Raw genomic sequence first — 25217 nt, 5'->3', positions numbered from 1 at the left:
TGTCAAAGTTGGAGTTGCTGTAAAATCTGATTCTCTTACCTCTGGAGAGGAAAGTGAGGCAGAGTTGACTCACTGAAAACAGGCAGCATCTGGTGCCTTTCTTCCTCCTTTCATTTCTTCTTATTAAAGAAGGAACAGAATTTAGATGGCAATCTCCTTGTTTCTACTAAACCCTTTCTTACTTTTCAATCTCTGTTTCATTTTTCCTCCAAAAGTAGAAGTCTGCATATGCCTCCTGGTGAAACTCCCTGGGCAAATATCATGTCAGCATCAAACACTATTTTGGGATTTAGATTCTTCAGTCTCTGCTCTTTTGAGACTTGCAGCTCTGCCTCTCTCTTGTGTGGCCACTGCTTTCAGAGGGTCTGCAGTGGAACAGGCACATGAATATTACTCAAAAGGAAAAAATAAATAGTGGTGGAAGATCTTATGAATGTCTCTATGCATATCCACATCATGCTGTACCATGTGTTCAGAGGATTGTATGTCCTTGAATTCTGACTGAAAGGAATCTAAAGGGCAGTTGGAATGCAAAGGAATGTTTAGAGATATTGCAAAAGAAAAAAAACCATCTCACTCTCAACTAGGTTTATTACAGGTGGTGCACTGCTCATATTAATGATGTAGCTTGGAGGCATCCACTAATTGTAGAGCAGTAAAGAGTTTTGTACCACAAGGATTGCAGATGAAGTTTTATTCCAAGAAGCGCTAAATTATGTCAGTAATGCATTTTTAAACTTCTTGGACTGAGAGAAGTTAAAAGGCAGATTGTATAATTATATGTAAATATTTGTTAAAAGACAAATTGGCTTCAAAACTAACTGGTCATATGTGGACTTAGACTTTTTATTTCAATTTCATTGCATGCATGGTCTTGTCAAAGTGATTCACACACGCTCCTCTTGCCCAGCTGGTCAGGGGAGGTGATTGTCCCACTTCGCTCCGCGCTGGTGCAGCCTCACCTTGAGTCCTGTGTGCGGTTTTGGGCACCACACTGTAAGAAGGAAATAAAGCTGTTGGAGAGCATTCAGAGGAGGGCCATGAGAAAGGGCTTTGAGGGGAAGCCTTATGAGGAGCATCTGAGGACACCTGATCTGTTCAGCCTGGAGAAGAGGAGACTGAGAGCAGATCCTTCATGGCAGTCTGTGACTTCCTCATGAGGGGACCAGGAGGGGCAGACACTGATCTCTTCTCTGTGGTGACCAGGGACAGGATCCAAGGGAACGGCCTGAAGTTGTGTCGGGAGAGGTTTAGGTTGGCTATTAGAAAAAGGTTCTTCACCCAGAGGGTGTTTGGGTGCTGAACAGGCTCCCCAGGGCAGTGGTCACAGCACCAGCCTGACAGAGCTCGGGGAGCGTTTGGGCCATGCTCTCAGACACAGGGTGTAATTTTGGGGGGGGCCTCTGTAGGGCCAGGAGTTGGGTTCAGTTATTCTTCTGGTTCCCTTCAAACTGAGATTTCACTGATTCTGTGAACTATTTAGTGAAATTTCATAAGCCTTAAATAAATAGCAGACTTACAAGTATGATAGTAGGTGGTACCAACACATGTTTTAAAATGTGCAGTCTGATGCCATTTAGAATGAATAGTTGCTATTAGATTGGGAAAAAGTTCAGATTCTTATAATGAAGTGGATTTTAATACATAATTGAATAAGACAATTCATATAGATATTAAAAATCAATATAGGACTGAAGATTCATTTGCAAAAGTAGAAAGCCAAGATGAAGATGTAAGATTTTACAGGCTCATAAACTTTTACTTGGAATTTATTTATGTATGAGGTTGTTAGTGACTTGTCATAGCTGAATAATGTTTCTTTACTGCATATTTGCAATATCAAATATAATTACATATTATAAACTTAAAAGTGAATCTGTTTTCATTTTGGCCACTGTATGAAAGCTGAGTAATCTAGTTATAAATGCATGTATAACTACATTGAAGAGGTCAACATGGCAAAGTACCAGTAGAAGTCCCCTTTCCTCTTGGCAGGAAATAAATGAGAGGAAAGATTTTCAGAGGGGGCTGCGTTACACCGTGTGCTACAGTACATCAAGGACTTACTTGGACACCATTCTCTGTGTGTTTCTGAATTTCTTATTCAGCTGCTTTGTGTGTCTGTGTACTCAGAGATACCATGGTTTGTTTGTACACTGCAGGGGCATTCAAAGGTGTTGAATTAGTGCTCTCAGTTCTGCACAGAATAAGGCATTGAGGTACAATCCTGTCTTGAAAAAGTTAAAGGCCCTTCAGGGTTGCAGGTTTTGTATTTGCTTTTTAAAAATAAACTGCTAGTTTATATAATTTTATTAAGTCCTCTGCCTCTTAAGCCATTGTTAATTACCTAGATCTGTAAGGCATGCTGGCAGGGTGGCTCTCAAATTAGTTGGATTTTATTTTATATTCTAAATAAATGTCTAGCAGTTCTGAACAGCCTTTTACTCAAAATCAATATGCAAGTGGAAATGCTTTACTTACTTAAGACAATTTGTAGTACTACCATAATATGAAAATGAGTTTAGGCTGTGGATATGAGAGTGATTTTTTTTTCAGTGAAACTAAAGAAAATCCATGAAAAAGATGAGAAACAAGATTGCACTCCGTCTCGTGCTGTCTCTGGCACCACTGCTCCTGCATCTCCTTGTGACCCATTTCAAAAGGAGAAATTGGGACCAGCACTGTCCAAGCCTATGCAGGGTTTTGGCACTGGGCTACATAACAGCAACAGTGGGTTCAGATGCAAACTCAGAATAGTCTTAAGTTCAGACCTTTATTGTAAAGCAGTCACTGTAGTAACCAGGTAGTTATGCAGAAGGTGCCTTCCACCTTCTTCCACTCAGCTGATCTGCATTGTGGGTGCTGAGGGGATGAAGCAGCTTCATTGCAGCAGCTGCATCAAAATACAGACAAGACTGGTACTCCAGATGTTCCTTGTCCTGAAGTTACAGATGCTCTGTGTCTTTTGAGAAGTCTGGGGAAGCTGCAGGTATGTCACATTTGATTTAGGATGGTGACACTTTCTACCTTCCTGTGTATGCACACAAGCCTGTTTTATGGTTCTTGAATTATACATGGTCTGCTTTCCTGAGTCATTCACCTGTCTGGCAGCAAGGATTTCGGAGGTGGCACCAAAGCTCAGTCTCTCTGGCAGTGCAGACTGTGCAGCACAGAGGCTCCTGCCTGCAGGAGCAGTGCACCCATGGAGATGGGGCATGCACATCTGTCCTGACCTAGGTGACCAGCTGATCAGCAACAGGCACTGGGGAGGAGCCTGGAATGGCCTTGCTGTTCACCCAGGTGATTCTCCTAAAGAAGTGTATTCATATGAACAGTCAGCTACAGTCACAAACAATGGAGTTCATAGGAACTATGACCAGTTCCAGGCTACTGAGCACTTGCCCAAAGACAGTGTCCTGTCACTATGATGCTTCTTTGTGAGATGAAATCTAATCCTGCTACTGTGGTATGAACATGCCTTGGAGCATGAGACCATATGTCAGCATGCACATGACATCCAACGCCAGCCTTCAGCTGTGGCTCCTATAACTTTGGCTCAAATCCATATGCTTCCCACAGAGACACCAGATGGACAAGAATATTTTGTCATCTTGTTGTGTCCTCATGGAGTTGGTACAGTGGCTAGAACCTGAAAAGCCTGAGGAAAGGGAATACTGACTCCTGTGTCCCACCTCCTTCTCAGATTCTGGGCACAGACATGGGCAAAGATGCCCACTTGGCCTGCACAGAGGTGTGAAATGTCTGACCAAGAAAGCTGTGGGACTTCATCTCAGCATCCTAGAATTCAGAGCCAAAGCACCTACAGTGCCTGAGAAAAAGGTATTCATACTGTATCTCTGAATTCACATGTTACACATTCAGGCAGACAATTCCTTCGTTAAAAAGAAAGGAACAACAAGCAAATTGTGTCAGCTCACCATGACAACTCAAAACTGTTGAAGCCTGGAAACTGCTTTGAAATAATAATTATCTGGTGGAGTCAGTTACTGTATTACCAAGAGTCGAGCCAGGGAAAAGAGCAGTGTGTTTTTCTTGATGGCACTGTTGTAATAACAAAGGATGTTATTCCACTGCCCAGCTGTTTGTTTCAATGGGAGTACAAGTGCAGAATTGCTGCCTCAGATTCTACACTGGACTGCAGTCTTCCAGAACACCTTCCAGCACAAATCCTGGGGTTTGTATGGTTTGCAAGCTGATGAGGAATAGCCCATGCTCCTTACCAGCTGAGATGGTTTGGCTTAATAAATTACAAATGTCCATCAGTCTCTGATTTGTTTCCTAATTTGCTGGCTGTAATTTAATAGCATCTTGATGAGCTGTTTCACTCAGAGACAGTCTTCTGGCAGCTTCAACCCTGATTAAATATTAGAGGTCAGGTCTGGTCAAGACAAACCCAGGTGAATGTGGAGCAGATGAAGATGATTAAATTACAAACTAAAGGTCTAGAGGAAACAGATAATGAATATAATGTGACCTGACCAACAGGATGCTTCACCTTTATGGCAAATACCAGACAGTGGGAATTATACCAAAAAACTAAAATATGTGAACTTAGTACCTGTGCTTGTATAGCACGTTGGAGAAAAGGAATTTTGATGTTAAGGAGGCAAGGAAGGAGGGAATTACAATAATCAAAATGGAGAAGAAAACTCTCTTGTGTGTAGCTGTTGGACTAAATTGAGAGGACAAAAGTCAAATGATTGCTGCCCTGCCAGACGATTGAAGTGATATTGTCATATTTGTGACTATTTTGTCTAGTAGGAGCATAGGCGGGGTTTATTGCTTGTTAATTTGATAGATGTATGTACTGAAGGTTCTGTACAGTCACTGTCATGCTTTCTGTGCATTGAAATTGAATTTTACAAAAAGATCTGTTTAAAGAGCTGTTAAAGTGAAACACACACACATACACACAGGGAGCTGCTTGCTCTACTTTTGGCAGGGATACCATTTCTTTCTCCACTCAGTTCAGAGGCAGGCAAATCAGATTAGTGTCTTTCTTCAGATTTTGTTAAAATTCTTCAGGATGTTTTACCATTTAAGCTTTCATTTCTCAAAAGTAGCGAGCATTCTGTGTGAAAGGAGTTCTCTCTGGGATAAATTGACACTTGATTGCTGCCTCACCTCTCTCGTCATTCGATACAGCGAGATCCAACAATCCTCTCCATTACACAGATGGGTGGGGCTCTCCTTGAAACTTTAATATGAGGTTTTAGCCTGCATGGACACTAATTGCAGACCATAGCTGGATCTGTAGCTTTGAATTTTATGCTGACAAAAATGGAGCCTTTTTTGATTCTGGGAGGATCAAGAGCCAATGAGGATCACAGGGCGGTTTTTTGTTTTAAGTTTCTGTTTATTTTGCTCTCTAGTGTTAGCGTTGCCTAATTTTTCAAACATATTAGTACAGTTTGTGTACAAACATGTAGTTACAGTTTGTGTTTTCAAGTTTCTACCTCTGCTTCTTTGGGCTTTTTTCGAATAATACAAAGCCACTTCTGCTACTTTTGTTCAGCTGCTTTAATGATCTTCCTATGTGCCAGTTCTAGAATTCTCAGTGTGTTTACACCCTCCTTCTGTGTGCTGATGTTTCTTCATGTTTACCTGTAAAGGTCAACAGTTCATTTCCTCTCAGGAAAATATTTGACTGATCTCTGTGATTGTTTGCAGGTAGTCCCATAAATAAGCATTTTCTGAATGTTACTGCAGAAGTTTTGTGTAGAGTAGTCTAGCCCATCATTGTCATCAACCTTAAAATAATTCAGATCAACTATTATCATACATTTGGGGGTTTAGTTTGTTTGGTTTTGGGGTTGTTCTAGTAAATTTAACCTGTAAATTAAATATTTTTTTTTCCTGCAGAGAACTTAAATCTGCCCCAAATATTTTCCCAGTCTGTTCAGCAGGAAATATGTTTGCTTTATGCATCACACTGAAGGCACACAGAAGTAGACTAGCATAAAAGGAAAACAATCTTATAGGAGGGCATGAACTGTAGGTAGGAGAACCTGGCACTGAGGGAATGCAGAATAAGCCTCTGTGCTAATTCATGTGTAAAGCAGCTTCCAGTAGCAGCTGCACTGGAAGTGCAGACAGCCAGACTGACAAGATACAGCGCTGGGCTGACAGATTGACTGGCAAGCCTAGCGGGCTGCAAGGATACCTCATGTCACAAATACAGCTGCAAAGAAGGGAAAAACAGGGAAACATTTCTAAATAACAACTAATTACAGCAAAGAAAGGGTACTACAAGAGGTACTGTGCTGTTGATTCTTACAGCTGGGAAGGGCAGGAGAAAGGGAGGGAGGCAGCAGTGGATGGAGCATATCAGATAGATGTCCTAAACACACACGTTTTGGGAAACACTGGTTGCATGACTGGTCTTTTTAAGCCTGGAAAAGTTACTTTATTGTCTTCCCGTTGTGCTAGGAAAAAAAGGAGAATTTTTACTATCCTCACAAAAATTCAAAGCTATTTAAGTTTTGTAACTACAAGAGAGCATAAACCCAGAGCGCAGCTGACTGAAGAAAAAATAAAATATTTATTTAACTTAGATATTTAATCAGAAGAAGAGAGCACTGTTACTGCAATGCAACACAACTCTAAGAATAATAATATCTTTGTTTTGATTTCAGAAGTCTACAGAACAGATGAAGAAAGTACCAACCATTGTCCTGTCTGTCTCTTACAAGGGAGTCAAATTTATTGATGCCACAAATAAGGTATGTGCAATTACTGAATATTACCTTTTGTTTCTCACAACTAGGAGAAATAGTAATACCTATGAAGGCCAGGCCAGAGAGGGGACAGATTTGCACTTTGTGTTTTCCTCTCCTCTTTTCTCCTCTTTTGCCCAAAATGGATGTAATGTAATTATGACTATCCAGAAACTCAGTCTGGAGAGCAAGTGATGCTGCATTAATGGCTGATTTGGAGAACATTGTGTCCGGCACTCTGCTCTTACATGCAAGCTTATCACAAAAGACATTCAGCAGGGAGCCTCTGTGGAATCCTTTGCCATAATCCTTTTTCATAATCTTATACAGTTCCATAAATATGCAGAATATATATATGTGTGTGTGTGTGGGTGTGTGTGTGTATATGTATATATGTTCATTAATATAATTTGAGAAAATAAAAAAAAAAAGATGTCTCAATAAAGAATAAAGAAGCGGTTTTATCCAGGGCCAGCCATTTTAAGAATAAGGAACACAAGCCTTGAATGTGCTTTGCAGACATTCAGATACCACAGCCTCTCTGTGAGCTGTTTTCTTGATGCTAACCATTTAACTACCTGACTTGCAGCAGCTTCTTAATAGTTGCTATTCCTGTTTTTTTCATCTTCCTGTATGGCAATTCTCCTGTGCTTTGTTTCTTGCATTTCTAAATACATCCAAATCTTTAGAAAAAACAACCAAAGCCACAAAGGCAGAAACTAAGAGATCAGAGAACTCAGTGACGGATAGAGCAATGGATTATTGCTTAGCTAAAGTAAAATGTACAAGCTCTGTACAGAGAAGTAAAGTAATTGCATTAATTTCTCTTCTTTGTATGTCTAAAATGGCAAGGAAATACAATCCATACTGTTGCTTTTATATGAACAGGAAAGAAATTATATTTTCTGCTATGTGACTAAAACTGACTAAGCAATATAAAAATTAATCTGACAGCCAGCCACCTGACCAGGTTAATAATGTATATAGCAGCTTTGTGTTGCTGAACATTCAGACCACACAGTACGCCTAACCCAGTATCCTTCAAACTTGCCAAATCAATCAGTTTTTAAGTTTAACTAGAACTGTGTTTTAAGTGATGGATGGAAGCAGTTTTGTGAACTTCTGCTGGAGTTTGGAAGCCATATTTAGAGTTAGAAGAGGGCATAAAAGAAAAACTGAGGTGAAATTACTGTTGTTTCAAGTCTGGCATATTTGCCAGAGCAGAGAGACCAGGGATTCCTTGAAATGGAATTTGCTCCTTTTTCCTTCCAAAGGTCTGCTCCTTTTTCCTTCCATTGATTCAAAACTGAGCTTCTACAGCCCTCATTCCTTTTATGTTCTCTGATGTGTAGGGCATAAATCAGAACATTGTAATGCTATTAGCTCCAACTTGGATAATGCTGTTTTCAGCTCTTCAGTCTCCTCTGTAGCATAAAGGATGTAACTGCAGTGTCCTTAGGTTTACAAAAAATCCCAGGAGAGCAAAAGGAGCTTCTTATGTCTCTTTGCACCGTGCATAGAGTCTTATGTAAGATGGAAAGCTGAAAGAAGTTTGGCAAATTGTATTAGTTGACTCTAGATGTCCCACTGAAACCTAGTAGTGCAACAGATATATTTGATAGAGTTAAATATGCCACAGTCCAATGTTTTTTCTCAAGTGGTAGATTGTTTTCTCTCTAGTTCAGAATTTGCACTGCCTTTCCCTTCTGCAAAAACCAGGTAATAGCCTGCAACTCTCCCAAAAGCGTTGCTATCATCCTTGTCCACAGTGTGCTGTTCCCAATTCCTTCAAGAGCCAAACAGATTACCCCTAAGGTGAGAGCCTTGTGCTGCTTCCATTTGAGCTTACAGTTGACAGCACTGGGCACCACTGAGCAATGAACACATCGTTTTTAATGACAAAACTAGCTAGCAGTTCTGTGCTTGAAAACTCAGCTCTCATGGCTGCTCATCGTTTTCCTTTATGCCACCAAGCTAAGAATTTGTCTTCCCAGTCACAGCAGGCAAAGTTTCAGGTGACGAGGGGGCCCTGACCTCATTCCACGACAGCTATTTCAGTGGCGCCTCAAAGTTTGGCATGACACCATTTCCTTGAAAGTGAGGCCAGAAAGAAATTACTGCTTAGGAAAAAGCAGACTCACAGAATTTTCTCGTGGCTCACAGCTCACCCTAACTTCTGGGTGATTTCTGCCAGAAGGGAGATTGGCTGGCATGAGTTAGGCATGCAAAAGGAAGGCTGCTTAGCAAAAACCTGGTCTCTCCAAGGTATTTCCTTGGCAGAACCAGAACTGACTTTCAGCTTCCCCACTTTTCAAGAAGCACTGGAGGTTTCTCTTGCCAAACTGAAAGACAATTTTTAGAACAACTGTGCAGTGTCAGTCTGTGTCTGAGGAGTGTACCCAGAACAGGAAGCTCGTTCATAGCCTTCTACTTCCTACAGAATAAGACCATGGTCTACTGAAATGTGACAGTAGGACACAGTAAAGGCATGCACTGAAAAATGTTTAATTTTGAAAGGAGATCACAGAGGATATCCTACAGCAGCTAAGAAAAAACCTCAATTTCACTACCAATTTCTATCCAGAAGATTTCGTTTAGGTATACTTTATATTATTCAGACTTGATATGTGTATGTTTCTAAAATTCACTTGATTTAAATTTAAAACATTAAAGTAATTAATGCAAATCCCTGTGTCAACCCCAAGTCACCTAGAAAAAGTTTCAGCATAGCAGAAGTCTTTCCACATATGCTGCATAAATTCAGGTGATTACATTGTGGCTCATGATTTGGCATAAATACTTCACATATGATTTTAAGACCTTCCAAGCTTGAATTCTTTCTGCTTTCTGAACTACAGTGTTGCCAACACTACATCAATGACAGTGCATTACAGCTCCATCTGTGGATATCTAAATCCCTGGTTTTGGTATAATTCTAATTCTCATCAAAATCTTTATTGCGGGTAAAAGTTATCAATTTGAGAACAAAGAAAATAAAATGCTTTAAGTAACATAAAAAGCAAGCAATTGTTAAGCAGAGATTATACATGTCATTATAAATTGGCATATATTGAAACACAAGTACTGGTTTTGTCATTTTTATTAATAATGCATTAAAGAGAAATAATCAAGTATGTTGCAACAATTTAAGAGGATTCTTTCTTTTCTTCAGTTAAGTTTCCTTATCTCAGTTTTACCATAATTTGAAATTTGGTAGGCTTTTTATTAAGATTTTTCCTAAGTCATGATTTTTTCTATTAGATATGTTAATACTTCTTTTTGTTAACTTGGCACCTACATGCAAGGGGGAAAGTTGCCACTTAGCAAATGAGAGAAGATATGGCAAAGCATTGTTTGTTTGCATGCATTAAAAAAAAAATAAATAAAAATAAAAAAAGGAGGTGGAGGATACGAGGTAGGAAGGAAAAGAGAGGGGTGAGGGAAAACCAGATGTGCTCAGAGATTGTTTTAACTTGGACAGATGCCACTGTAGCAGCAGCAAGTGGTGGCTGTGTAAAGAGTTAGGACACTACAGGTGTCACCTGTTCCATGGTGCAGTAGTGATGTCCTGCTGAAGCAGGATATGTCACTTTGGGCTTTTGTGGAAATGCCAGAGATACAGCCAGCAGGGCTACAATTCAAGAAATCCTGGAAACTAACCCCTAAGTAAATTCCTATTCAGTGAATCATTCTTCTCTTTAAAGAAAAGTGTTGCTGAAGCAAGGCCTAATCATAAGCCACTCTGCATTATCTTTTTCTCTGGCTTCATGGTTCCTTTGGCCTGAGCACAGTAATTATATATCAGCAGTTTATGTAATGAGTATTCATCATTTTCTCCAAAGCTTTAAGACAGCTTTTATTTCTTCCATTGGACAGACATGCCCCACCTCTCTCCCAGTAGTGTGCTATAGCTTACATTGGCTATTGCAGGCAGTGTGACTCAGTGCATGAACAGTTTCATTTTCTTACATCTCTCCTACAGGATGCTGCTGTCAGTAAGTGGAGATAAGCTGCCAGGTCACCCCATAGTTATAATTTTAGTCATCAGAATCCTTTAAATTTCTCACAGTTTCAGTTATAAGGGCTGTTTGGTGTTTTTTTTCTCCTGAAGAACTGTAGCTAAAATTTGTCAAATAGCGTGCGCAAAAACCTGGCCATTGAGCTTGCTGGGTTTCAGCAGATCCTGTCTGTCAGTAGACTGAAACAGTGTCCCATTTTGATCTTTATACAAAAGCCCAGGAACTTCATAAGATGCTGGTATAGTGCTTTGAAATTGTATCTATTAATACAATTTTGAAGTGCTATACCAGCATCTTATGAAGTTGTGTCCTGTGTGCCAGGAAAGATGTCTCTTTGTCAAAGGAACCTGAATAAGCTGCAAAGCACAAGTGGTCGCATAGAGAAGAATCTAGAACATAATGGTTTCCAACCAGACAATTGGCGAGTGGAGAGGGTCAAAATTCCAAATACCTGTGTAAGATCTCACATGAGGTATATTAAATCTCTTCTTATTAGGATATTTCTGAAATACTTTGGTACCGTAGATCAACACAAATGTGAATGTAAAGCCACACCTTTTTAAATTTAATTCTTAAATTGATTTTTAAATTGAAATTTTTTTAAACAGAATATTATTGCCGAACACGAAATCCGTAACATTTCCTGTGCGGCACAAGACCCCGAAGACCTTTCTACGTTTGCGTACATCACTAAAGACTTGAAGACCAATCACCACTACTGCCACGTGTTCACTGCGTTTGATGTGGTCAGTTTATAGAAGATACTTCATTTAATAGTTCTTTCTATTCGTCGTAGTTACTTATTCTGTTAAAACATTTTCACGATATATTCATGGTGACTAATGGAAGGCATCGTTAATTTGCCCCAGGAAAAGATCGCTAAGGGATAGCAAAGGGACATTTCTGGAGTAGGGCAAAGATTTTCTCTGATATTTCCCACTGGAAATAAGTCACCTCTGTCACCTCAGCTGTTGATTGTAAACTTAGCAGGTAGCTTTTCATGCAAGTCTGGACATGAGATTCTCATATCCTAAGCTGTAAGCCTAAGGCTTCCAAAAGGTTGTAACAAGTATATTTGGCCAGCCATTCTGAAATCTCAGTACACACCAATAGATTGCCTTTATTTTGAAAGTAGCAAATTAATTCTTTAATTCTTATTTCCTTGTTCTGTAATTCTTGCCTACATATCTCAAAATTTTACTTCAGCAAAAGTCCTTGGAGCTCCTATTATATTGGTGGAGAATTAGTCATTTCTTCCTACACCTATATCTTTCGGGTGGGGATACACAAACTATTATGGTTTCAAGAAATCATGAACACATATTAATTAATCAGTCATGCAGTTTTCAGCTAAATTTGATGAACTAAGTAGTGGCTAAAGATTTTATGACTAAGATTTAGAGTCCAAAACTTTTAAGAAAACTTACTCTTTGAGTTGTGCACAAGAGAAATTTAAGAAATTACTAAAACTTCAAACCCATTCAAGAAAGAGATATTTTAATAGAGTATAATGTGCATGAATTCTTGAAACAAGCTTATATGAATATAAATAAGATAAATCAAAAGAACAGAATACCTTGAACTGCAGCTTTTTATTTGGAACTGGGGAAATAGTTAACATGCACGGCAATAGTGTGTGGGAGAATTTAAATAACAAGATGTACAGGTAGGTTAGAGGAATTCTAGCATTTTGGTTGAGTGCTTTTGTTATTTAAATTCTCTGCTGACATTTTGGTATCCACAGGGAGTAGGAAAACTTTGATATTGTGTTAAAAATAGATAGGAAAATTATCAACAAGATGCTACATTATATAGGTTTTAGTGATGTGTGAACAACAGAAATTAGACTGATTGAGTGAGGTTATTATTTCTCCTGGTCTATTCAAATTCTACTTAATGGTTTTGAAGTACTGCAGTTTCATTTATAGGTTTAGTAATCAAGCAGAAACATACACGCAGGTATTGCAGATGAAATTCATCTTCTTTCTTGGCAAGAGAAGAAAAGTGATCCAGGAATAATTACATTTTGCCCACTTGCTGTACCTTAGGAGGAGCATTTAAGATCCCAAGCACTTTAAATGGCTATTTTAAGCAGTATGGAAACTTTAACTGTCTTAGTTTTCTTCTGCAACTTAATCCTCAACTGGGTGTTATACACCCAAATATCCTCTGTTTGTGTTGTGTTTTTTGTCACAGGAGTTAGCATTTTTGATGAAAATACAAGCTCTATGAAAACTAGCTAGATGTTCAGAGTGCAAGCATAGTGTGAATTAAATTTTCTATTTAAAGCCTAATGTTTATGTTAAACTGATTGTCCCATTTGCTAATAGAAGCAATTCTGCCCATTTGCCAATGGATAGAAATACAATAATTTTAAGAAAATTAAGGTTTAAAATGGTAGAAATTTTAAACCTTAATTTAAGGTTTAAATTAAGGCATTTTAAACCATATATATTTTGGTAATACAATATATGCAATGTTATGGAAAAAAAAATCACTCTCTTGCGTCCTTCAGTTTCTCAGGAAGTGTGGGCAAGAATAATTTATTTATAGGTAGGGGAATTATTTTAGTGTAGGGACATGCAACCACAAGCATTACTGATACTACTTAGGAGTAACTGTACATTTAACTTTAACTCAAAGTTAAAATTCTACAATCAAAATTGCAAAAACATCAGACATTATTACAGAATATTGAAGGGGAGAAGGTTTGGGGGGATTTATTGCTCAATATTTGAGATCCACTTCACTTTCTTTCTTTTACTAAGCAGCCTTAAATCTGTGAGTGAAGGATTCCCTCTGGAGAAACAAACCATCAACACAGCTCCTATATCAATTTCTGGTTTGTGTATTGGAGATACCCAAAGTAATTTCCATCAGAAAATCCTTCATTGCCCAGTGCACCTGTGAATAGAAGACAACAAAAACGCCAGTTAAAATGTGAGGACACAATTAGCCATTGTAATAGGCTGGCTGAGTTAAAGATGAAGAATCCTCAGACTTGGGCTGGAGATCTGAGTTGTAGCACTGCCGGGCAAACAAGGCAGTTCACCTCATTCCTCACCTCCCAGAAATTGTTGCTTACAGGCATTGGCTTACTCCCTTTCCCTCTCTGCCTTACCACACAAGGAGCAGCCCGGGAAGCACCGCAGGCATTTCTGTCTCCTTTCTTGATGGGTGCTTGATGGGTGCTGTGAGAGTCAGAGTCTCCTACAGCAGCCAGGGGCTCTGCAGCTTCCGTGCTAAGCGTCTGTCGGAGAGGGAGACTTCTGTCCTTCCTTGTGCACCACGTGCTTTTCAACTTTGGAACTTGAACTTCTTAGTTCAAATCATCTCCTCATTCCATCAGAAGAATTTCCACAATGGATTTTGGTGTGGTTTTCCACCCCTGTCCTGAAGGGAATCCTGCTTCTACCTGTCCAACTCAGGTCCTCATAATCCTCTCCCAGTACTAGAGGTGGGAAATTCCTCAAACCAAATTTATTTATTTATGGGGGTTTTTTTCAGATAACTTTTAAATATTTCATAAGGTACAGTTTTAAAGCCCTCCTTGCCTCTATTTGCAGGCTTCCCTTTGTCAAGGCTCCACCACAGTATACAATGTATGAAATTTATGTACAAGCTATGGCTTAGTTTGCATTCCAAATATTGAACAGAACAGTGGATGTTCTATTTTATTTGCTATATTTCAAATATTTATTAACCAGAGAAGCAGTTACATGTTTCTTATGGTTTTCAGGTCCCAGACAGGCCTGTTTTTTTCATTTTAGACAACAAAGGAAAACAGATAATAGTGGCTTTATACAAGATGCAGGACTTAAACTAAATTTATGCCTCAGTATGGCAAACTTTCAGTCTGTCTCCAGTCCTATCTCCCAAATTTTCAGGCCTGTCTCAATGATCTTTTTGTGTGCCAAGCTGGGTGGTGTATTTTCTCAGTCCTGCTAGTATTGCAGCTTGCATATTCTCCAACAAGCCATTCCTACAGCCTTGTCCTGCTGATGTAATCCTCAGTAATATTGATAATATCCACTGCAGACAATCCCATCATAATATAGTAAACTCTCCTACTGTCACGAAAGCTGATTCTTATCCCACTTAAATTACACTCCATTTCAAATTATATTATTCTCTAAATTTTTAACTATACTCTTGTTGCTCTTAATTCCTTGGCCAGCATTCTGCTAAAAGGCAGAGCACTTCATAACAGGCTCTTTAGTTTTTCCTTTTTTATTCCACTGGCAAACTGCAGCCTCAGTGTTTTTCAATTCTGGACAGTTTCCCTTGAACTTAAAGGGGAGATAATTTGGAGACTACAACTATCAAATCAGGCATTTTTATTTGGGAAGCTATAAAATTTTGGCTGGCTTGCTGTTGTGGCTGTAGTCGTAATAGCAGAGAGCAAGTTCCAGTGCAGGAGTATAATTGTTTTCTGTCTGACCTAACACAGAGCAGAACTGGCACCTTTATAAGAAGCTCTTATAATGAGCAAAATATGCTGAATTTAGCCTGTATTATATCAGTAGACATGAGTGATAAAAAAGGAATGGAAATTATTCAGGGAAATTAAAGTGTAAGGCCTGAAATGTAATGCTTGTCCATTTAACTTTGTTTTAATGATTGAAGGGGTTGAAAATAGTGTACTTCCAAGTGGATTGCATTTCTTTCTCACTTTCTGCAAACTGAACAGTTAGACTTGACTAGTAAAGACAAAACTAATTTGAAAAAGCATCAGAAACGTGGGAATTTTAAGGGATCACCTAGGTTCAAAGCAATGCAGAATTGCTTCCTACTATAGGCTGTGGAGATTGAGGAAGGAGGGAGTAACATCTGAATCATATCAAAGATTTATGAATTATTCCAAGGGGACTGTAGGACATCATATGGAGGCAAGCCAACAGGCTTGCCTTTGCTCTGCAGGGGTTCTAAAGATTATTGCAGAGTTAGTAGCCCAGAAACAGGCTCTAGTAGGAGCCTAAAAATAGGCTCCAGTAGGAGCCTGAAAATAAATATACAAAAACAAACCCACAAACCTGAAGAAAAATTACCATAGGACTTCACTTACCATTTAGAGTAAGGTCAAATTTGAAACTCCCAGCTGCTTTTTCATTGATGTGTAACTGTACTGAAAAGATATTTATATCAACCCCTCTGATACCTCATTTGTTCTTTATAAATATTTCAACAGGTTTTCTTCCCCATATTCAAAGAGGATTTAAAGTATTCCACCTATAACACTGAAACATGGTTTTAGGCATAATAGCCTGACTTTTCTGGTTATGCCCACTAACCTCCGTTCCCCTTGCTTACAGGAGTGTTGTTACACAAGTGTTTGAGCTCAATTTTACTTCTAGAAAACAAGTGCATGAGAAGCTTTCGCCAGGACGTGCAGCACGCAATTGAAGCAACGCACTGCCCTGCACACACAGCTGCCTGCACTGCGTCTGTCACTCGGAGTACACACTTCCAGCCCTGGCTCCTTGTCCCTCTGAAAGCAGCACACCCCGGCTGCAGCCTCTTCCCGTGCTGCTTGCTGAGCACAGAGCACCCCGAGGCATGTGCCCAGGGAAGCAGCACGTCAGGCTGCTGCCTCTGGAGGAGGATGGGTCAGCACAGGAGTTCTGAAATAGAGCGAGGCCGAATGTCACATTGCGGCAGTGCAAGAGGGGCTGGATCCCGAGAACAGCAGACATGGGATGAGTTGGGAAGGTGGGAAGGTTAATGTACTTGTTCTAAAAAGAGATGACAACACGCTCACCCACTCATGTTTTCATGTTTAGTAAGACATTTTCAAGGGGTTTAGAAGTAATTACTTTCAATACAATAAATTACTTTTAGATGGTTTTTAATCAATGGGAAATCAAATGACAGATGTAAACATCACAGAGACTGAGGAGCCTATTACCAGCGTGATTTTAATTATTTACATTGCAAATCACTACCCTACTTCATGGATCTGACAATAATTCAACCTCACCTCATTTTTAACTGTTTCTGTTTTGTTCCAGAATTTAGCTTATGAAATCATTCTTACACTAGGACAAGCATTTGAGGTGGCCTATCAGCTTGCACTACAGGCACGAAAAGGGGGTCATTCTTCAACCCTCCCCGAAAGCTTTGAAAACAAACCCTCTAAACCTATTCCCAAACCACGTGTTAGTATTCGGAAGTCAGTGGTAAGTAGAAGGTAGTAATGCATGCAAAAAAAAATGCAAAAAAAATCCAAAATTCAGCTATACAGTTAAGAGTATATGTACTAGAAGCTGTACAAATAAAAGTACCTCTTGAGTCAGAAATGCCCATCATGCCACCTCTGCTCATCAGCTGCCAGGGTTGTGTCACCACAGCACTGGCAGCCATCTCAAACAACTGCTTATTTCAGATTTCTCCAGATTAAGATGTTGCTTGGTTAGTCTTTTGTTTTACAGTAATTACTGAACTTTAATTAATTCAGTTTAATCAATGCATACCTCTCAAACTCTGGTTTCATGGACTTTCCTAATGTATCACCTAACTTGTTTGGTATACAATCATGGCATATGTACCCTAATCAAATTACAAGTCCAAATCAATTAACAATTATCTTGTCAGACCAAGCAACTTCTTTTCTTTTTTTTTTTTTTTTTTTTTTTTTTCTTTTTTTTTATGTTTTTGATCTGGGATTCAATATACCTTTTCAGTACTAATCACAGACCCCCAAGAAACAAAGCTCATTGAAGCATATGCATTGATTGCCGTAAAAGTGCCCTCCTGAAGTGCAGAGATGACAGAGAAATATTAATTTACAGTAGACCTTTTAAAAAAATTATGAAAACTATTATAAATTAAGTGAGAACACAGGCTCAGGGTGATTTGGGAGGGAGAGGAGAAAAATGACCGCACACTATCATATTCACTGACTATAATGTGAGAATTGTACTTTATGACACTTAATTATTGGGTGAGGGGAAGGGGGGGGGGAATGTATGACTGTACACTTTGTCATCCATTGCCACAGAATCTTCCTCCATAAAACCTTAAGTAGAAACATTTCCTGATGCCATCGTCTGTCTCATTAGCGAACAGACTTCTCAGGATGAAGTGTGGCTTTAATGAACTATGATGCCCTATAGCTTGGGGGTAAACACAGCTCTGATCTCAACAGGAAGAAGAAGGCAGCCATGAGTACATGGGAGTGTAGACACCACCATACTTGCTGCTGTACGACTTTGTCAATTCGGGATTTGCCCTGTTAGTTTAAAGAAAAACCCTCTGCTCAAGCTGCCGTGCACGGAGATGGTAACCCGTCTGTATGTTTGCATTTGTCTTAAAGCAGATAGATCCATCCGAACAAAAGACTCTTGCGAATCTACCCTGGATTGTTGAACCTGGACAAGAGGCCAAAAGAGGCATTAATACCAAGTATGAAACTACAATTTTCTGATACAAAACTGTCCCCCTGTTCCTTGTTGTGCCTTGCACGCCAAGCAGTCACAGCACAGCCTTTCCTTTATGGCAACGTTTCAATCCAGCAGAGAGGAAGACTGCACTGTATGAGTGGCCTTGTAACTAACAAAAAAGGCTGACAGTCATTTCTGGTGATGTTCTTCTTCCTGCAGCACTGACTGAAGAATGATTCTATATGAAGACTTTTAAAATTACAGTCCACAAGAGGAGTGAGAAACCTTATTTTTCGTGCAGTTCTCCCTTGTGACTCTGCCACAGTGCTTTCTTTGATTTCTTATTTTAGAATTCTACTTTTTAAAGAAAAAAAAAAACAAAATGTCTCTAAACTAATACTAATGCTGCCTACGAGTAGAGTATTTGATTGGGTTTTTTATTTAAATCTTGGCAGTTTTTAATTGAAATAGAACCAGAATTAATAAATAGATTATTTGTGAAACCACTGAATTCATTAATAATTACTGTGTTGAATAAAGAATTCATTAAAGTGACAAGAAATTAGGCACCCTGATTTCTGTGTGCACTGATTTTATATGTAATCATTTATGTCCTTTGATCCTCTACAGAAATAAGAACCTCTTGCATTGTAGCAAAGGATCAGAGTTTTATGAATGGTTAGAAAAAGGTATTAATAATGCACAGAAAACATTTATTAGATATTTTTATGGAAGAGAAGTACTATAGGAAAACATATGAATATTTATGGAAGGAAGCCAGATTAATTATGAGAAATATTGTTTATTTTAAAGTTAAGTAAATGACTGCTATTGCAGCATTATGAAAATTATAAGAGTTGTAGCATCAGTGCACTGGATGTTCTGTGTGATCAGTCTGGAATGAAAGTGGGATGGTCATTCTACTACACCTACATATAGTTTATGCAGTTCAACATTGCTATAGCCATGAATTCTAATAGTATTTAAAAAAAAATAATCTCAGTGGTTCTAAAAAAGTGAAAACCATGGATTTTGCTATCAAGATTTCTGTCACAGAAAGCTTGTTTGGAAGAGTGTTGATAAAATTCTACTGCAAAACATTTTCTAAATAAAAACAGCGAGAAAAAGAAAAAAATTCCAAAGTAATAAAAATGTTTTCATGAAACAAAATAATTAAGCTTTTGCTTAATATTTGGTTAAATGAGATTTACTTACTTTTTCTTTAAAGTGTTTTAATTTTTTTAATGTCTGTGGAGTATTTGTATAATACCATGATGTATATTTATGTAGAACTGAAATTATAACAGTAAAATTATCATTATAGGAGAAAAATGACATTTTAATGTATATTGTTCTTTCCAGTCAAATTGTGAATCATTTTGAAGTTCATTATAGAGATATTGATAAATTGTGTGGTTGTCTTAATGTTTTTTTAATTATTATTTCATATCCAGCTGAGGTTTTTCAGTTAGAATCATCAGTTGGTATATTCCAAAAAATGGATAATTGAACTTGGTTTAAAACTGATAATTGTATATGGTTTAGTTAAACCTAATCATAGCGCTGAGTGATGACATCCTTTTAATACAGTATTCAATTTACTTGAACAAAATAGTTCCTTGTACATATTTTTGCTTATTCACTGTTGATATGTACTTAGTCAACTGACAGTAAAAAAAAAATAACACTAAAAATATGGTACCAAAAGGAAAATTGTATAGGAGAACAGTAAATAGTAGCCTCACTGCAACAAATACTTATGTAAATATGCTTGGGCTTCCAGTTATAAATTTTGTAATTTTGTCATTTATTTATATCCTATAAAAGCACACAAAATAAAAGGAAGTTGTACAGTCCCAGCTTTGTGTATCATTTTATCCTTGCTAAGGGAAATCAGGGGCCTGATGCAAAGGATACTAAAATCAGTGAAAGATCCCCCCTTTCCCATTTCACTGATTTCACTGAGCTTTGGATCTTGTACCAAGGAAATCTAGGAATTGCTGTGGAGAGAGTTTTGGTTTGCAATACAGATTTTGTTTACAGATGGTAAAAACATCACACTTTGAAGTCCTCAATTAACTGGTTCTTCCATGCTCTACTCAGCTGCTGACTTCCCATATTTAATCACATCCTGTAAAGATTTGTGCAGGAGTTATGTTAAAACACATCCACTTCAGGCACGTAAAGTACAAATGGGCCAGGTTTTCAGGGTACGAAACTGGGGCACCTCTTATGCAGCTGAGTGACCCCTAAAATTAAAGGATGAGACAGGAGCTGCAGCAAAACTCTAAGCAGATGTAAAGGAAAGGTGTGAAACAACAGGAAGGACTGCCACCTTGCAGGAAGAATTTGATCTAGGTTCATCAAAGAGATGTCAAGCAGGTAAGGTGGCACAGGAAGCAGCTGAACTCATTTGGGAGAGATAATTGGGGCAAGAGAGACTGACAATAACTAGCAGGACTGATGAAAGATAAGACAGATGAAAGACTGCTAGGGCAGAGAATTGAGTGTGAAGGTTTTGGGACACAGGCAGTGAACAACTGAAGTACCCACAGCAGGCAAATTTAAACTGGAAGGAAAGATAAGAATTAACACACATCAGGGACTTCTGTATTTGCAGAAACCTGGGATTTTAGAAGGAAACATATCCATCTACTCACCAAGAGTAGTGTAAGCCAGTTGGAGAGAAGTCCATGGGGTCTCCTCTAGCAGGGGACAGTGGTTCAGCAGTCCTTTCTTCAGATCCAAAGGGACTTCTACAAACTTGCACTAATCCAAAGGAGTTACCACTTGATCTTTTGTCTTTTTTGGTTGAGATGACTTTTCATTTAAGTTCCTGGTATGCTGGAAGTGCATAGGCAGTAAGGGGATAATGGTCAGTCTTAACAGTGAAGGTAGGGACCTCTACAGGATCAGAAAGTCAGGAAAATTGCTGTTCTTGACCTCTAGGGTAAAAGGGAAGCAGAGGCAGGTCAGGGAAGGCATATGAAGAAGCTGGAGCATTTGGATGCTGGAAAACCAATAGTTAATTCCAATGGCTGACTTAGAGTGGAAAGGTGGAGAATACGCAAAAGGAGAGAGCTGATACAGAAGTAGATTGCATTTGACATGAGAAGGTAAGCAAATTGAAATCCAAAGGAAATGTAGATGACAAAGGGTTTTGAGAATTATGTGAGGAGTGAGGTCTCTAATATGCTGTTGTGAATGGGTGTTTTAGGTTGCTCAGAGAATCACTGGCAAAGGTATCAGCTAAAGCAGGTTTAATAAAAAAGTGAAAGCACGATGCAGTCCATTGGTGAACTACACAGTTGAAGCACACAGAGAAAAATTGGACTAAAATCTAAAATCAATCAAACTAAAATCAGTCTAACATTATCTGTGTGGAGGTCAGGGATGGCAAAAAGTTAAGGATGGAAAAGCGTAAGGATGAAAGGGAACGAGGGGAACCCTCCTGTTGAGTCACAAGGTTCAGAGTAGATGCTTTTGCCAGACTAGATTAATGGCTTAGGCCTCAAGTTTTTAATAGCATTTCATTGACAGCCTAATTTAAGCAAGTTAAGAAAAGACTCTTTAGAATTTACAATGAACACAACAGTAACACACAGGCCTAATTTACGTAGGAATCTATTGTACTTAGGAATTATGGAGATCAACACTGACAGTGCATGTGTGTCCTGGTTTTGGCTAGGACAGTTCATCCTCTCACTGTTGCTGAGAGGGGCAGAGCCTAGAGGTGTGTGGGTGTGGCTGGCTTCCTCTTCTAAACCATCCAGGCCATCGTTGGGGAACATGGTTCCAGGTGGAAGGAAAGGTGACTGCACAGCGGAAATTGGCACCATTTTGTTCCTTTTTTCTGGAGGAGCAAAGCAGTGACACAACCCCTGGGGTGGTGCAGATGTGGAGCAGGGCAGTCAGTGCCATGCAGACAATCTGCCTTGGAATGTTTGTCCATCCTTGTTTCTCGTTGTCTTGGGCTTGGGGAAGGAGGACACCGGCTGTGGGAGCATCTGCCACATTGTCCTTTGTCTCTTGTCTCGGGAAGAGCCGAGTAGCTGCTGGGCTGTGGGTAACTGTACACCATTCTGTCTTTGTCTTGGTGGCCATGTGGAGCTGGGTGGGGGTGGTGAGCACCTTTTTGTATGTAAATCACCTCTTTTACCCATTGTTGTTATGAGTACTGTTTGCTGTTACTGTTTGTTTTCCTTCTCTCTTTGCTTTTTCTCTAGTAAATTGTTATCTCTACCCATAATCTCTGCCTTTTTGTCCCTTTCTCACTGGAGGGGATTGGGGAGAAGGGAAGCAGCTGTTTGCTTTTAAACCACAATGATTTGCAATACTATATTCACACTCGGCAGACACACATTAAAGGAGTGTGGATGCACACCTGTGAAAAATTCCCCTCTGGATCAGTGAAGTGCTCATGTTGGATGCCTTAGCATCATTTTGAAGGGTGAAGAGTTGAGCCTCGAGGAGTAGGGGTAGCCCAGGTTCCATCGATGGCTTTTGGCAGTGGTCCTACAAAAGGAGTGAACTTGAGAATTTTCTCGCTCGGAGGAGTGTCCTGCTCAGAGTGAATTGCTGGCTGCAGCCCTCTCTGGTCCAGGAGAGCTCCAAGGGTCCCACTTAGAACCACTCTTTATAGGGTTGCAAGAGTGTTTCCTTTTGTCACAGCAGTTTTCCATCCTGGCCCCAATTCAGGTCAGTAACTTTCTGTAAAAGTTCAGTTGTAAAAGCAGTGTTACACTTGCATTTTTAGGCAGGCAAGAAAAATAGGTTTCCAAGACTGTTCACTAAAATACGGGAGCTCATTAGCCAAAATAAGATCCTGGGAGCACACAGTGTTTCTGATAAGCTCAAGGAGCTTAGCTGAGCTGTCATTCATCAAGGCCAAGGCCTAACAAGCATTTCTGAAATCATAGCGTGGGCCAGCGTGAGAGAGGGATACACCGCCACATATGCACAGTAAAAAACTGCTGCTGGGACAGGGCTTAAAACTGCACAAAGTCCTGACAAACAGCAGGGAACTTCTGTGTTTGTGGAGTTAGAGGGTTTCCTAAAGCAGATGTTGATGTTGCATTTGAGACTGGATGCAGTGACCCCTCCAAACTGGCCTGGTGTTTATTAAAAGCCAGAAGAGCCACTGCTCAAAGCTGGCAGGAAGAAACACTCAGCATCTCTGGTTTTGCTATTCTGCCAGGAAGTTTGTGAGAGGCTGCTTTGCCTGCAGAGCCACAGAGTACACATGCCTTGCAGTTTAAAGTCAACATCTCAGCACCAAAAACTGGCATGGCCATAAAATGGTAACCATTGGCAAGGGAGTCATCAGGTTGTGAAGATTTTGTCTGTCCTTTGGAAAAGAAGCAGCATGCTAGACAATTAATGCACATACAACTGTGGAATACTTTATCTCCCATTCCAGATTAAAACAGGCAGTTTGTGCCACACACAGGACTCTAATTTTGCCCTAGCTTTCTCTCAGTATGTGCTGTTCATCTGGCCTGCTTCACATTTCACTGGAAGATGATGTCTAAGATGTCAACAAGGCAACCATCTAGAAAGAGTAACTCAACTATGTCCAAAGTACCAGCCCAAAGATCAACTGACTCCATGTCAGGAACTGCATGGCAGTGACAAGCACATAAGTGAGAGACATGGCATAGGGATTAGAGACAATATTTAGATGTGGCCACTTATCTGAGAAGAGGGATATTTGTTATTGCATATTCAAAAACCATCTGAAGAGAGTGGGAGAATAAAGGACTCTTAACTGGCTGGAAATCCTGGCAGGATTTTCAGCCCAGTGGAAAGCACAGGGGGATAATTCTTAGGCTTCTACTGAAAAGTTTTCAGTTCTACTGAAATTGTTCAGTGCTCTTTGGCTTCTTTAGGTGAAACAACTTCTTTGCCAAATCAGCAAACTGACTCTACTGCTATCAGGCCACGCTGATTCTGGTTGACCATATGCTGGTTCTAGTTAACTTTCACACTTGATACCCTGAGCTAGACAGAGGCTGGCCACAAGTGAAGCACTGGATGTAGATTTTGTGGAATTGGTGAATGATTTTGTTCCTAGTGACTAGACAGTCACACTCATCCTCATTACAAGCCTGAGTGCAACCAGCCCAAACACCAGTGTCCTGCTGAAGAGGCAGAAGAGGGAAAGCAAAGAAATTATCTGTAGCCCTTGCCTTTCAGGAAAGCTGTGCTCCAAATGCATTAATGGGAAACAGCATCTCTATCTGGCTCCTGCTCTTGTAAAGACCACAAGCAAACTTGTCTTCAATCCTACTTAAAGTGCCACCTTTATAAAGTCTTTCTTCCTTCTGTGGAAGTCAAGTACCTAGATATATTCAAGAATGTGGGTCTGGATAAAGTGGTGACAACTAGGCAGACAAAAATGCCATCCATGCCATCAGTCTGTAAATGAAACCAAATTCTCTCCCTTTCTCTCTCTCCTGTTTTTTCTTGCCACTGAGCTTGGATAGGAAAACTGCTTTTTCTAGCAGTCATAAAAGCTGAATTCAAAACACATTACAGCAACATAAGGAAAGATGAAGCTTATTGGAAATATTCAAGAACTGCCTGGGTGCTGGCCTGTGTCACATACTCCAGGATGACCCTGCTTGAGCAGGGAGGTTGGGCCCACTGTGGTCCCTGCCAACCTTACCCATTCTGTGATTTCGTACAGTGTGATGAAGAAGTCAGTCACGGGTGTAACTTCATAAGCTCCCTTGATTGTAAGATGTCTGCCTTTTTGTCTTTTTAAACATGGCATTTCCTACTTTCAAGTCATTAGAACTGCTCAAATTCTCCACACCCTTATATAAAGCTAAATTCATTCTAATATTAAATCCTTAGGGGAAAAAAAAGGAAAATAAAAAGAAAAAATCATGCTCAGTGTTAAGGATAGGCCAAGGCTTGAGAGAACATGTTCAGATTTGAAGGTGGTATATTTGTTATGATATTTTCTAAACATATAAAAGAAAATCAGAAAGCCAGTGAGAAAAAGGAAATGGAAATATGCTCCAGTATCGAGAATACCCAATGAGCATTAACTTTATCCTACAGTGACACCATGAGGA

The 25217-nt window shown here is 39.5% G+C and overlaps 1 protein-coding gene across 1 annotated transcript in view; it reads left to right on the top strand.

Annotated features, from left to right (window-relative positions):
* The window catches only part of ANKS1B (ankyrin repeat and sterile alpha motif domain containing 1B), a 406509-nt gene extending 388330 nt beyond the window's left edge, over window positions 1–18179 (top strand). The window contains exons 23-27 of the mRNA XM_041409745.1: window positions 1515–1522; window positions 6657–6743; window positions 11365–11502; window positions 16765–16932; window positions 18072–18179. Coding sequence (XP_041265679.1) covers window positions 1515–1522; window positions 6657–6743; window positions 11365–11502; window positions 16765–16932; window positions 18072–18179 — 509 coding nt within the window. The remainder of the gene's footprint in view (window positions 1–1514; window positions 1523–6656; window positions 6744–11364; window positions 11503–16764; window positions 16933–18071) is intronic.
* The last annotated feature ends 7038 nt before the right edge of the window (window positions 18180–25217 follow it).

The sequence above is a fragment of the Onychostruthus taczanowskii genome, unplaced genomic scaffold (genome assembly GCF_017590055.1).
Source record: "Onychostruthus taczanowskii isolate IOZ18803 unplaced genomic scaffold, ASM1759005v1 scaffold31, whole genome shotgun sequence".
NCBI classification, from domain to species: domain Eukaryota; kingdom Metazoa; phylum Chordata; class Aves; order Passeriformes; family Passeridae; genus Onychostruthus; species Onychostruthus taczanowskii.
The sequence above is the reverse complement of the archived record's forward strand: the minus strand, read 5'-3'. Positions and strand labels throughout refer to the sequence as shown.